The 13150-nt window shown below is 44.4% G+C and overlaps 1 protein-coding gene across 1 annotated transcript in view; it reads left to right on the forward strand.

The window, feature by feature from the left end:
• LOC126456475 (uncharacterized) overlaps positions 1 to 13150 on the forward strand; it is a 341682-nt gene that overhangs the window by 268658 nt on the left and 59874 nt on the right. Inside the window, exon 8 of the mRNA XM_050092226.1 lies at positions 7766 to 7914. Within this exon, the coding sequence (XP_049948183.1) occupies positions 7766 to 7914 (149 nt within the window). The remainder of the gene's footprint in view (positions 1 to 7765; positions 7915 to 13150) is intronic.

The following is a 13150-nucleotide window of genomic DNA, read 5'->3' on the forward strand; positions in this document are numbered from 1 at the left end:
CTTTACATTTCTGGCGTTTTCATGTTAGTAGGTGTGCCCTATCTTCAAGGTCTCCATAAAGTTGTCTTTTAACAAGATAATGTGAGAGTTCATGTTGCTTGTGCTGTATTGACACGCCTCAGTACAGAGGGGTTAAACTGTTACCTTGGCCACCAGTTTCTGCAAGTGTGTCACCCACTGGGAACATCTGATCATGGGTTGCTGTCAGACTGGCACGCCACCACTAACCTAACTGATCAACTCTGGCACAGAGTTAAAGCCTCATGGAATGACATATCCTTAGCTGTCATCCAAGCTCAGTTTGGGGCCAAACGGGTTGGAGCCACCACCCACTAGTGGGCATTCTAGCGGTCATGGTGGACAGTGGCTGTTAGAGGCTATAAAAACCTTTTCATTAGGTTTTCATAAAATTTTAACATAAAGTATGTGGTAAGCAATTATTCTCATAGGCTTGAACTTGCTATAACAATGCTTTACGAATATTACTAGCTTATTTCCTGTAGCTTCGCCTGCATGTGCATTCAACACATTATTGCTCACATCTACCCCCTGCTCGTTTCCGTCTCTTCCACTGTCACTCTGTCCACCTCATCCTCCTCACACTATCTTCTCCTCCCCACTCCCTCTGTCTCTTCATCTTCTCCTCCTCCCTCTTTCTGTCTATCTCCTGTCCCTCTCTCTCGCCATCTCCTCCTCGCATCTCTCTGTCCTTCCCCTCCTCACTCCTCTATCTCCTCCACCCCTCTCTCAAACCATCTACTCCTCTCACTTCATCTGTCCATCCCCTCATCACCCCTCTGCTCTATCCCCACCTCCCCTTTTTTTAATCTTCTTCTCCTCTCCCCTCATCTGCCATCCCCTCCTCATCCATTTCTCTCTGTTCATCTCGTCTGGCCCCTCTCTGTGGTATCCACTGTCTCCTCCTCCACACTCACTGTCTCCTCCTTCCCCTCTCTGGGACATCCTTCTCTTGTCTCTGTCTGTGCCCTCCTTCCATCTTCTCTCTTTCCATCCTCTCCTGCCTCCCTTTCCCACTGTCCATCCAGGTTGATTGTACTTCAACACTCTACACGTCTCATGGAGGGCCGGCTACACAACAGGAGCTAAGAAACCCATTCTTGACCCTCATGTATAGGCTGCTGAGCAAAGCAGATCGATAAGACAGGCTGATACTATTCCAGCACAACATGCCTGTCGTGCAAGGCAGCATGCATGTGGGGACTGGAAAACAGTTCGTTACTCCTGACTTTTAGGCTGCCCTAAAAAGCATATCTATGAGGTATCCAAAATTGTTCCTACACAATATGCTTGTCATACAGGAATTCCTAAGGGACCAAACTGCTCAGGTCATCGGTCCCTGGACTTACACACTACTTAAGTTAACTTAAAGCTAAGGACAACACACACACCCATGCCCGAGGGAGGACTCAAATCTCCGGCGGGAGGGGCCAGACACCCTATATGTCAGTGGCTACAAAAAGCACACTTTTATCCTATTTCTACCCTTATTGGAGCTAGGATGTTATAAATCCCAAACTGCTGATACTCATGAGGCCTGCTGTTTCTGTGGCATATTTGGTTGAAATCGATACAGGGGTTTTGGAGGAGATTGCAGACATCAACCATTGGGCAGTTAGAAAATTTTACTTCTCACACTGATACTAAATTGTTTTCTTTCAGCGAAAGAATGTCGTCGAAAAGAAGTGTCTGCTATGTGAGCAATAAGATGACTGACACCCAAACTAAGCAACACTCAGCCTTCAGATTCGCACTTATGTTGCGCGATAAGGGGAAATGTCAAATTCTGTAACTTGTGTAGGGTCGAGGAGAAACTTTATAAGTGATGGAGACTTAATAAATAGAGAGCATGTCAGATGGAGTTGTAGTTCAGGAAGATGAGGCCTGTTAAAGATGACAGGACATAGATGTGAAATGTATCGAGGTGATGGGCGAGAGGGATATATTGAGACAGCCTTTCAGTTTCCCTATGAATCTACTTCGTCAGCGCTGAGCGCTGTTAATAACTAATAATACAATGGAAACAAATGGTTAACGAATTTGGTATAACACTGTTTAGGGTTCACTGGTAGTTTCATACACTGGTGCGCCAAGATTAAGGACTCAAGTTAACTTTTGCGTGATGTCACTACCTAAAAATATAGAAAGAATTACTACAGTGTAGTACAGAAGGTAACTGAAAAAATACGCAATGAAATGAACAGATATGACACTTTTATTCAAATACAATAATTAATCTGAAGTCGCCGCGACTTACGGTGTTCCCCTGAACACTAAAAAAAAAGGTTCAGATGGCTCTGAGCACTATGGGACTCTACATCTGAGCTCATCAGTCCCCTAGACTTACAACTACTTAAACCTAACTAACCTAAGGACATCACGCACATCCATGGCCGAGGCAGGATTCGAACCTGCGACCGTAGCAGCAGCGCGGTTCCGGACTGAAGCGCCTAGAACACTAAAAGGTCGGGACATGGTTCCTAATAGAGTGTGTGGTCACCATGCACGGCAGTGCATGCTCGGCAACATGCTCCCATGCTGGTCACAAGGCTAGTAAGAAGTTTATGTAGTAGGGCACTCCATTCCTTCACCTGCGAGGTCGACACCTACAAGATGGTCGTTGGTGCATGTGGACGTGCTGCAGTGAGTTTCCTTAATACACGCCAGAAGAACAAAGTGCGTGACCGCTACAAAACATTTTCGTGCAAACATCAGTACAGCTTTCAAAGTGACATCGCCTCTTACTAAGTTTTCTCTTCTTCCACAGGATGACCACAGCATTTACGAAAAGACTATGTAACATCAGTATGACCTTATTGTAAAGTTGTTTTTGTAATGCCATTTAGCCGTAAGATGCGGTATTCCCTCGAAATATGTCGCTAAATAAATTAGTTACAATAGTTAAAGTTTGTGACTGGCAGCGGTAATTTAAAAAAAAAAAAACTTGACATAAATCTGGAAGGCCGGTTGCGAGTCCAATGTGCTAGACACTGCGCCACCACTTTTAGAAGGAAGAAAGACATGAAGGATTTCAGAAGAAGGAAAAATTACTTTTTACCGGTCGAAGAAATGTACAACCATCGAAAGGAACTTTACTGCATTATTACTTTTCTTTTTCAGTACGGGTACCACTAAATGGAAAATTTTTCCTTATCATTTAGTTCAAAATTAAGAAGAAATTTAAACTAAAAACCAACAATAGAAAGTAAAGAAAGGAAAGAAAAGCGGTAAAGCACATGCCTGGAAACGGAGTCATCAGGATCGAATCTCGCTTGGACCATGAGCTTTTCAGTCTTCGTTTTAACGTACCACTCATCTCTCAACGATCTGAGGAGGCGCCAGAAACAACACGTGGCTCGGATCCCAAGTTAAACTCTAGGTCCCCTTTTCCTTGTCTGAGAACTCGCGTATTTTAAAGACACATAAGTTGAGAAAGACTTGCACACCTGGCCACTGAACCACACCAGATTATTGTTGATGTACATAATTAAGTTTATGGACCCATCAGCGTGCGAATCCTGTTAGCACTTATCCGGTACGTTTTTTTCTGTTTTTTTTTCTTTTTTACCATTGCATGGCGTATTTCTTTCAGTTATCTTTAGCGCTATTCTGTAGCAGTTCTCTCTCTGTGTGGTCCATGTTTCAGCGAGCTATGTTACATAATGCAAAAGTCACTTTTGTCCTTACCTTTTGGACATCTTTTTACTAACGGCGGGCCGGTCGGAGTGGCCGTGCAGTTCTAGGCGCTACAGTCTGGAACTGAGCGACCGCTACGGTCGCAGGTTCGAATCCTGCCTCGGGCATGGATGTGTGTGATGTCCTTAAGTTAGTTAGGTTTAATTAGTTCTAAGTTCTAGGCGACGGATGACCTCAGAAGTTAAGTCGCATAGTGCTCAGAGCCATTTTACTAACGGCGGATTGCCAAGTTGACGACAAATATGTAAGTCTGCATAGCGTGTAATTCTTCCTCGACGTTAACTAGGCTATGAGAGTAGACCACACACATTTCGCTCTTAAGAGGTATCACATCAATTCATTTCTTGTTAAAGTAACTTAAGGGAATGCAGCCGGGTGGCGCCGTCGACAATCGCCATTATTTCGGCAGAAGCACACAGTGCCACTTTCAAGGCAAAACTGCAGCAAGTAAGCGATATGCAAGCGAACTTAATAGTTCGGTTTTCAGAGAAATTCCGGAAAGATAAAACATACACACACACACACACTGAAAGCACTAGTGCCATTACAAACCAAAGATGACGGGCGTGAGAAGTTATCAACAGCGAAACTAACAATCAGGGAGTGAGGTAGCATTAACTCTGTCCCTCTGTTTTTTGACAAGGGAGAGAGCAAGATTCCATGCAGAAATTAAACAAAAACCGCCACTGCTAATTCAATTTCAACAGCTTCCTTAATAACACTATCCCGATAGCTGGAAGTGCATTCCAGAATCTCCGTTTTGTTATATTCCAGAGGATGACCGGTACCAAGTCAATTTTCTGCATAGCGGATTTGCTCGACTGTTGTAAGCGTGTGTGCCGCTTATGCTCAGTACATTGGCCCTCCACAGTCCTGATAGTCTGACCAATATATGACATGCCACAACTGCAAATTATACGGTAGAATCCCGCCTTACGCAAACGAAGATCGTTCTTTACGGAACCCAAAAAGACCCTGATCCTAGATGGTGCTCGAAAAACACACTTCACATTACATTTCCTCAAAATAGACCAATCCCATTCGAAACGCTCCCAGCGTAAGACGGAAAGGCCGCAAACTTTTGTGCCATTTCGGTTTATTATCGGCACTCGCGCTATGCACACTCGATCGATAGCGCAACTGACGAAAGGTGACTTAGATCTGGACTAACTCAGCTGAAAACTTGACACGGTCCGAGATGACATGGGCCCAATGAACCAAGGTACGAAGTACGCCTTCACGCTGAGCCGGATGGTGACAACTATCAGCCTGCAGGTACAAGTCAGTGTGAGTAGATTTCCTATAAATTGCATGTCCCACTATACCATCCATTTTCCTCCTGCCAACACATCAAGGAAGTGAAGACAGGCATCTTTTTCCACCTCCAGTGTGAAACAAATAGTCGGGTGATCTGAATTCAGGTGTTCTAAGGAAGCGACTCCAAGAGACGTTCCTCGAAATGTTCCATAAAGAAATTGGCAATAATAAGTGACAATTGTCATCCACAACAACTGCATCTGTCTGCTCGTAGTATTGGTCATTGAGTAAAAAGTAAGTGGAAGCCAACAAATGTCGAAATAGGTTCGTTAATTCAGCACCAAAACGAACCTCAATCAACCATAAATGAACAGAGGAAGACGAGTGAAGAGAGAGGCCACATAAAAACTTACTATAATATTAAATTCATTCAATCGGATTCCCTGTAATCGACGTAAGAAATCCGCCGAGTTGTTAATGTGGTGCTCCCACCGACTTCTTACAGCGCTCAGCAGAGTAGCAAGGTGTTTTTCTATACGATATGTCGGCGGACCAATGTCACTCAAAATCGAAGAGGAACCTTGTGGACCTTTCGGATCCATGTAACCTAGGGATGGCTGTCTTCGCTTCCTTGATGTGTTGGTCAGGAGGAAGGTGGATGTGACATGCAGTTTACAGAAAACCTACTCACACTGACTTGTATCTGCAGACTGGCGGTTGGCGGCGTACTAGCATACAGCACTGATTCCAAAGTTCGGCAGCGAGCAGAAACAATTTTATCTTCCAAAGTGATACACCATCTTCCGGCTTCTGCTGAAACAGTTAACCACCTCAACCACCGCGCCGGATCTTCTTCGACTGAGCTATTAACAGGGTGGGTGTGCTCGTCTTATCAACCTGTGTGGTTAAGGGGACGGGGTAAGACCAGTATGTGCAGATATTTCTTACAGCAGCCCCGATTTGAAGCTAAGGCCTGCAACAATAGTTGTGAAGCACCTTGGACTCTGTGATAGCGAAGGGTGTATTTCTGTAAATGCTCAACTGCTACACCAGTAGGATCCCAGCCAACCATTATTCTACGCTTTCTTGCCATGAGTTCACTCCTCGTAGCTTGTCGCGTAATCCCCACCGCGCACCCTTTTTACTTTATATGCAGTTCATATCAAATAAAATTTTAATTAATTTCATATTCCTTATTGTTGCTAGCATGACAGATAAAATACGATTCTCACTATTATTTTCTGCAGTTGAAAATATTTTATCTTTATGCACTTTGACCTATTATGTGGGGATACGCACAACAGTGAAAGATTTCCTGCTGTGGACGTACGATCTTTAATTTGCAATCTATTTTTATATAATACTGATATGGCTTCTTAGAAATGGAACATGGGATCATTACTGTAACTAATTATGGGAAAAAAATGCCCTTCGGTACATTCATCTCTTGAATGTACTGAAAATTACTCTTATTACATGTACGGAAGTTACAGTATGTTATGTTCACTAAACGTAAAAGCTGCAGTGGACTCTTAACTGCCACGAATAACATAAGAGCATGAAACTAGAAAAAATGAAATTTGATTTTTATGTTATCAGCCAGAACAGTTTTTGCACAGCAGTCTTTGATGACACACAAGTAAAATTTTATCACTCATGAATTATTTACGTAAATGATAATACAATAAATAGCAGCTGCCCATATCCACCTGAAAATGACATAATAAAATCCACAATTTTCCTCTGAAGTCTCCAGGAAGCTGGAAGAGATAATTTTAATGTACCGTTACCTGCCCGCTATATTGCGGGACAACTACTTTCATTCAGTTTCATTTGAATTTGCCGCGCCAGCGGTTCCCGCGATCGCTGCACGGCTCTGCGTCATGAAAAATTCCTAATACGCTGAAAACGGCTGAGAACATGGAATGAAACCTTGAGCAAGCTAGCAATACATTATTACAGGTAATAATTTTAACAATTTCTATATTCAAAAAATCAACATAAATTGAAAGTACACACCTTTTACAAATATCAGCCTCCAATGGCGTCTTTCTCGATCAAAGGACAAACGAAGGCTACATAAGCATTCAATCGAGCGTCACAGGCTCTTACAACTTTAACGGCTACAAGAACACAGACACAGCAATGTTTTAACCTCAACTATTTATAGGGAATTTAATATGCATCTTTGTAATTATTTTTAATTATCATTGTCTGCTTCCATACATACATTCGCCGACCACAGACGTTAATTGTGAAATACAGATACATCATTATTACACAAACATAAAAACGAAAAATTGTTAGTTCCTTTTATACATAATCTACAACCATTCATATAGTAATGAAATAATAACAATAATACTTATAAATGTTTATTTTTATTATTTTTTATATGTTATAACGATTTTGTAAATGTATTGCCAGGAGGCGTCACAAGCTCTTCCGTAGCTAGTGTTCTACAGTGTCAAATTTGTCCGCCAGTGGTCTCCATAGCCTAAGCTTTTACAACAGAGTTGCCGTTAATTCGGCTCCTACTGCCAGGTGTAGGAAAATGTTGGCAACGTGGTGATTATTTTTTCCACTGTGTAAAGTAAGCTCTCCGATATCCGACAGAACAGTAATCGATTTCTGCACTTGTCGGCGAACACATCAGAATGCCATTAGGATCGGTGTCAGCTAAGCTGTTAAAACGGCAATGTCCGGCGGATCGCTTTCGACACTAGGACGCCGGTGCGGAGCTGTCCCTAGTGTGTGCTGTAGACATGTAGACGCCGACTGGTCTCTGTTGCAGGGAAGGCCGCCACGACGGTGCTGCTGGTGTACAGGCACGCGAGCGACGGCCACGTGGCCGTGGTGCGCCAGCTGGCCGCCTTCCTGCGAGTCGCGGGCGGCTTCCACGTGCTGCTCGACGAGGAGGACATTCCGCGCTGCGCGGACAAGGTCAGAGTCTGTCTGCACTGCCTCCCAAAGTACCGAAAACCAACCACATTTACTATGCATTCCACATTAACTCGCTCCTTATGCATTATATATATATATATATATATATACAGGGTGTTTCAAAAATGACCGGTATACTTGAAACGGCAATAAAAACTAAACGAGCAGCGATAGAAATACACCGTTTGTTGCAATATGCTTGGGACAACAGTACATTTTCAGGCGGACAAACTTTCGAAATTACAGTAGTTACAATATTCAACAACAGATGGCGCTGCAAGTGATGTGAAAGATATAGAAGACAACGCAGTCTGTGAGTGGGCCATTCTGGACGTCGTCTTTCTGCTGTAAGCGTGTGCTGTTCACAACGTGCAAGTGTGCTGTAGAACAGAGGATTTTTCTGGTGTTGGAATTCCACCGCCTAGAACACAGTGTTGTTGCAACAAGACGAAGTTTTCAACGGAGGTTTAATGTAACCAAAGGACCGAAAAGCGATACAATAAAGGATCTGTTTGAAAAATTTCAACGGACTGGGAACGTGACGGATGAACGTGCTGGAAAGGTATGGCGACCGCATATGGCAACCACAGAGGGCAACGCGCAGCTAGTGCAGCAGGTGATCCAACAGCGGCCTCGGGTTTCCGTTCGCCGTGTTGCAGCTGCGGTCCAAATGACGCCAACGTCCACGTATCGTCTCATGCGCCAGAGTTTACACCTCTATCCATACAAAATTCAAACGCGGCAACCCCTCAGCGCCGCTACCATTGCTGCACGAGAGACATTCGCTAACGATATAGTGCACAGGATTGATGACGGCGATATGCATGTGGGCAGCATTTAGTTTACTGACGAAGCTTATTTTTACCTGGACGGCTTCGTCAATAAACAGATCTGTCGCATATGGGGAACCGAAAAGCCCCATGTTGCAGTCCCATCGTCCCTGCATCCTCAAAAAGTACTGGTCTGGGCCGCCATTTCTTCCAAAGGAATCATTGGCCCATTTTTCTGATCCGAAACGATTACTGCATCACGCTATCTGGACATTCTTCGTGAATTTGTGGCGGTACAAACTGCCTTAGACGACACTGCGAACACCTCGTGGTTTATGCAAGATGGTGCCCGGCCACATCGCACGGCCGACGTCTTTAATTTCCTGAAGAATATTTCGATGATCGTGTGATTGCTTTGGGCTATCCGAAACATACAGGAGGCGGCGTGGATTGGCCTCCCTATTCGCCAGACATGAACCCCTGTGACTTCTTTCTGTGGGGACACTTGAAAGACCAGGTGTACCGCCGGAATCCAGAAACAATTGAACAGCTGAAGCAGTACATCTCATCTGCATGTGAAGCCATTCCGCCAGACACGTTGTCAAAGGTTTCGGGTAATTTCATTCAAAGACTACGCCATATTATTGCTACGCATGGTGGATATGTGGAAAATATCGTACTATAGAGTTTCCCAGACCGCAGCGCCATCTGTTGTTGAAAACTGTAACTACTGTAATTTCGAAAGATTGTCTGCCTGAAAATGTACTGTTGTCCCAAGCATATTGCAACAAACGGAGTATTTCTATCGCTGCTCGTTTAGTTTTTATTGCCGTTTCAAATATACCGGTCATTTTTGAAACACCCTGTATATATATATATATATATATATATATATATATATATATATATATATATATATATATATATGGTGCTTCACTAAATGTGTTTGCCTCTGTGAGTTACGAAGCAATAGGCGACGAAAATATTTATTGCGTGGGTCACTATAAGAAACGTTACACTGTCTGCGGAGCTATGAACATAGTTTATTCTGTCATTACCCAAAGAGTTACAGCAAAAGGATACAAATTTTTAAATGGAACAATAGTTGTTTCTATTATAAATTGGAATCAGCAACACCAGCTGTGTACATATGAATTTAAATTACATTACTATCACTTTTAATTTGGGAGCTACAACTCTTCAAAGTTTCAGGGGCAGATACCACACACGCTGCGAATAACGCAATGCGCCCTCTCGAGCCACACAAACAAACGGGGCTCAATATAGCACAGTTACTGACGTCGGATGAAGAAGGCATACACGAACAACGAGTACGTTGACATGTTGTTGATACTCGACGAGTGCCGACACGATGCCACTCAAGCAGTCATGGCGTACGCCGTGAGATATCCTAGGCGAAGAGCTCCGACAGCCATTACGTTCTTACGTGCCGAACAACGACCTCGGGAAACAGGCAGCTTGGTAATGCGCCGCAGTAACAGGCAAAGAACTGCAAGAAGTGAGGAGACGGAGCTGTTTGTTTTAGCTGCAGTACACCACGATTCCACATCCGCAAATGACCTAAAACGGCGCATCGAGGACACATGTTGCTCCGTGACGCCGGCGATGTTACATCTTGTCCGCAGATCCTTGAGAAGGCGCATTGCATTGTGCATTCAGGAACATGGACACACATTTGAGCATCTCATTTAAATCAACTTCCCACCGCCATAATATCCACAGCCATGTATTAAGTACAGCGTGTGGTATCTGCCCCTGAAAGTTTGAAGGGCTGTAGCTCCCAAACTAAAAGTGATAGAAATGTAATTTAAATTCATGTATACGCAGCTGGTGTTACTGATTCCAGTGCATGATGGAAACAACTATTGTTCCATTTAAAAATTTGTATCTTTTTGCTGTAACTCTTTGGATAATAACACAATAAACTATGCTCATAGCTCTGCAGACGGTATAACGTTTCTTATGGTGACCTACAGCAATAAATATTTCCGTCGCCTATTACTTCGTAAACACATTTAGTGAAACACCCTGTACATATACTGGGGGAAGAAAAAATGCCGCACTTGGTTGTCGGCATGCTATTCGTCATCCCAATTCAAGAAGAAAGGGTATCTAGCAAAACTTAGGCCCGCCAACTGGTTTACTAGAAATGCGATTTAAAAAACAAGGGTCTGGCAATACTGTAACTGCGTGCAGCGTGGCCAAGAGCAGGAGGCATCAACTCTGCACTGTCCCATCAGCTCAGTGAGCCGAGGTAATGCCGTGGGGAACGGATATGCAGATTCACCGATGTTCGAGTCGCGTTCGCGCCAAACATTATTTTCAGTTAAAGTATCAAAATGTATCCAATCTAGGCTTCCACAATGCGGTATCTTGTGCATTTTCTGTCACTGTTTCCTTTATTTAAATATGAAGACATATCACGAACTTCTTACAGATGTAAACGACCACTATGTTTCGTCCATGAAACAAATGAAGCCAATAGAAAATAACAGTAGATACAGTTCACATGCCTTATTTACAAAATTTTCGATGTCTTCGACTTGCAGCAAGAACCTCTGATAAAACGGCACTCATCGAATTCGATCTTGCGGCAGCTGGTGTTGAGTTAACGCATAATGATATGCATGCAGTTCTTCATTACGGAACACAACAACTAGCCTTTGAGATATATGGAAATGCCGTGCAACACCGCAGGTACTTCGCCGAGGTAACGCGTGAACAGTTTCAAGAGTCACGTCTTCTGCTTGTGGAGTAGGTCTGGTCCTTGGTCGACGTCTTTCCATTACCTGTGGTCGAATATTACCAGTTTCCCGAGGGCGTTGCTCCACGCGACGAAAAATATTCTTATCGGGATGGTGCCTCTGGCCTCATGGTGAAGATACACTGCAGCAGTTCGTCGATCACATGAATGGTGTCCATCCCAACATTAAATTTACTGTCGAGATGGAGAAGCATGGCAAGCTACCATTCTTGGATGTTTTGGTTGAGCGGAAGGCAGGAGGCCAGCTTGGTCATTCAGTATACCGGAAACCAACACACACTGATCGGTACTTGAACACCAATAGTTTCCACCACCCTGTACACAAGAAAGCGGTCTTGAACACGTTGGTTCATAGAGCCAAGATTATGTCTGACGACGACCACCTACAGTCTGAATTTCAGAACCTAAAGCGTGTTTTCGGGGAAAATGGACACAGCAAAAGAGACATCGCAAACGCTTTCAAGGGCCGCCGACGAAACACACCTGGTGAATCAGTAAAGGAGGCCAAATGGACTGCATTCCTACCATACTATGCAGCAACTAGCAGCAAGTTAGGACGTCTGCTGCAGAAACATGGGCTAAGACCAGTGTTCCAGCCCGCCTCCAAGATACGAGATACGTTGCGCCCTTTTAAAGACGACATTGCTCTTCGAGTGTCCGGCGTGTATGGTGTACCCTGTGAATGTGGCAGCATGTATATCGGACAAACAATTCGCACGATTGCGGAGCGTTGTACCGAGCACAAGCGCCATATAAAACAAAGGGAGCTTGACAAGTCGGCCATGGCGGAGCATTGCCTAGACAACAGACATAAAATACAGTTCGAAAATACAAAATTGTTGGCTCATGCATCTACATATTGGGACTCCGTCATAAAGGAAGCGGCCGAGATCCGTTTAAACAACGACAACTGCAACAGAGACCAGGGGTACACACTCAGCAGGGCATGAGGGTGGGCGTTGGACATCGAAAGAAAGCAAAGACAGGTGCGCGACGCGGGAGCGGCAGTTTCAAACGTGGCGCCTGAACCTGGCGCCACCTGACGTCACCGGTGCTGCCGCGGGCAACAGCTCCGCTAGCTGCCCGGCTCGACTTACGCGCGCCACATTGGATCTATCTGACTGGCTGCTGATGATGCCATCGTGCCTATATAAGCGAGAAACCGTAGCAGCCCCGGCAGTCAGTGAACTGACGACGATGGCGGGGATGGTCATCGAGAGCTCGAGAATTTTATTCGAATTGACGCGGCTTGAAAACCGAAAACGTTTTATTCAACAGTAGCAGTTTGTTTATCGGATGTACCCAGCATATCGACGTATTCATCGTTTCTGTACTCCATCGTCAAGCCGGCCCTACCTGAACTTGGCAGGACCAGTCACGGTTGCGCACTGCGCGGTTACTACACACATGCATGCAGTTTAATGGATTCCACTGTCATGTGTCACGCTACTGCCAGGTGACAAAACGAGGGCCTGCTTATAAACGACGGGAACTAGGGGAACGGACGTCTAAAAAATAAAATACGAACCTGACGAGGATTCGAACAATAGCTCCATGGTGGATGTGGGTTTAGATGTCCCAGCAGTTTACTCAGTGAGCTCCGATGTCTGGTACGATAGTGCACGGTGATACACGTTCCTCTGTACATTTCAGTGCGCTGCACGATGTGACAGTGCTGCCG

The sequence above is a fragment of the Schistocerca serialis genome, chromosome 2, assembly GCF_023864345.2.
Source record: "Schistocerca serialis cubense isolate TAMUIC-IGC-003099 chromosome 2, iqSchSeri2.2, whole genome shotgun sequence".
NCBI classification, from domain to species: domain Eukaryota; kingdom Metazoa; phylum Arthropoda; class Insecta; order Orthoptera; family Acrididae; genus Schistocerca; species Schistocerca serialis.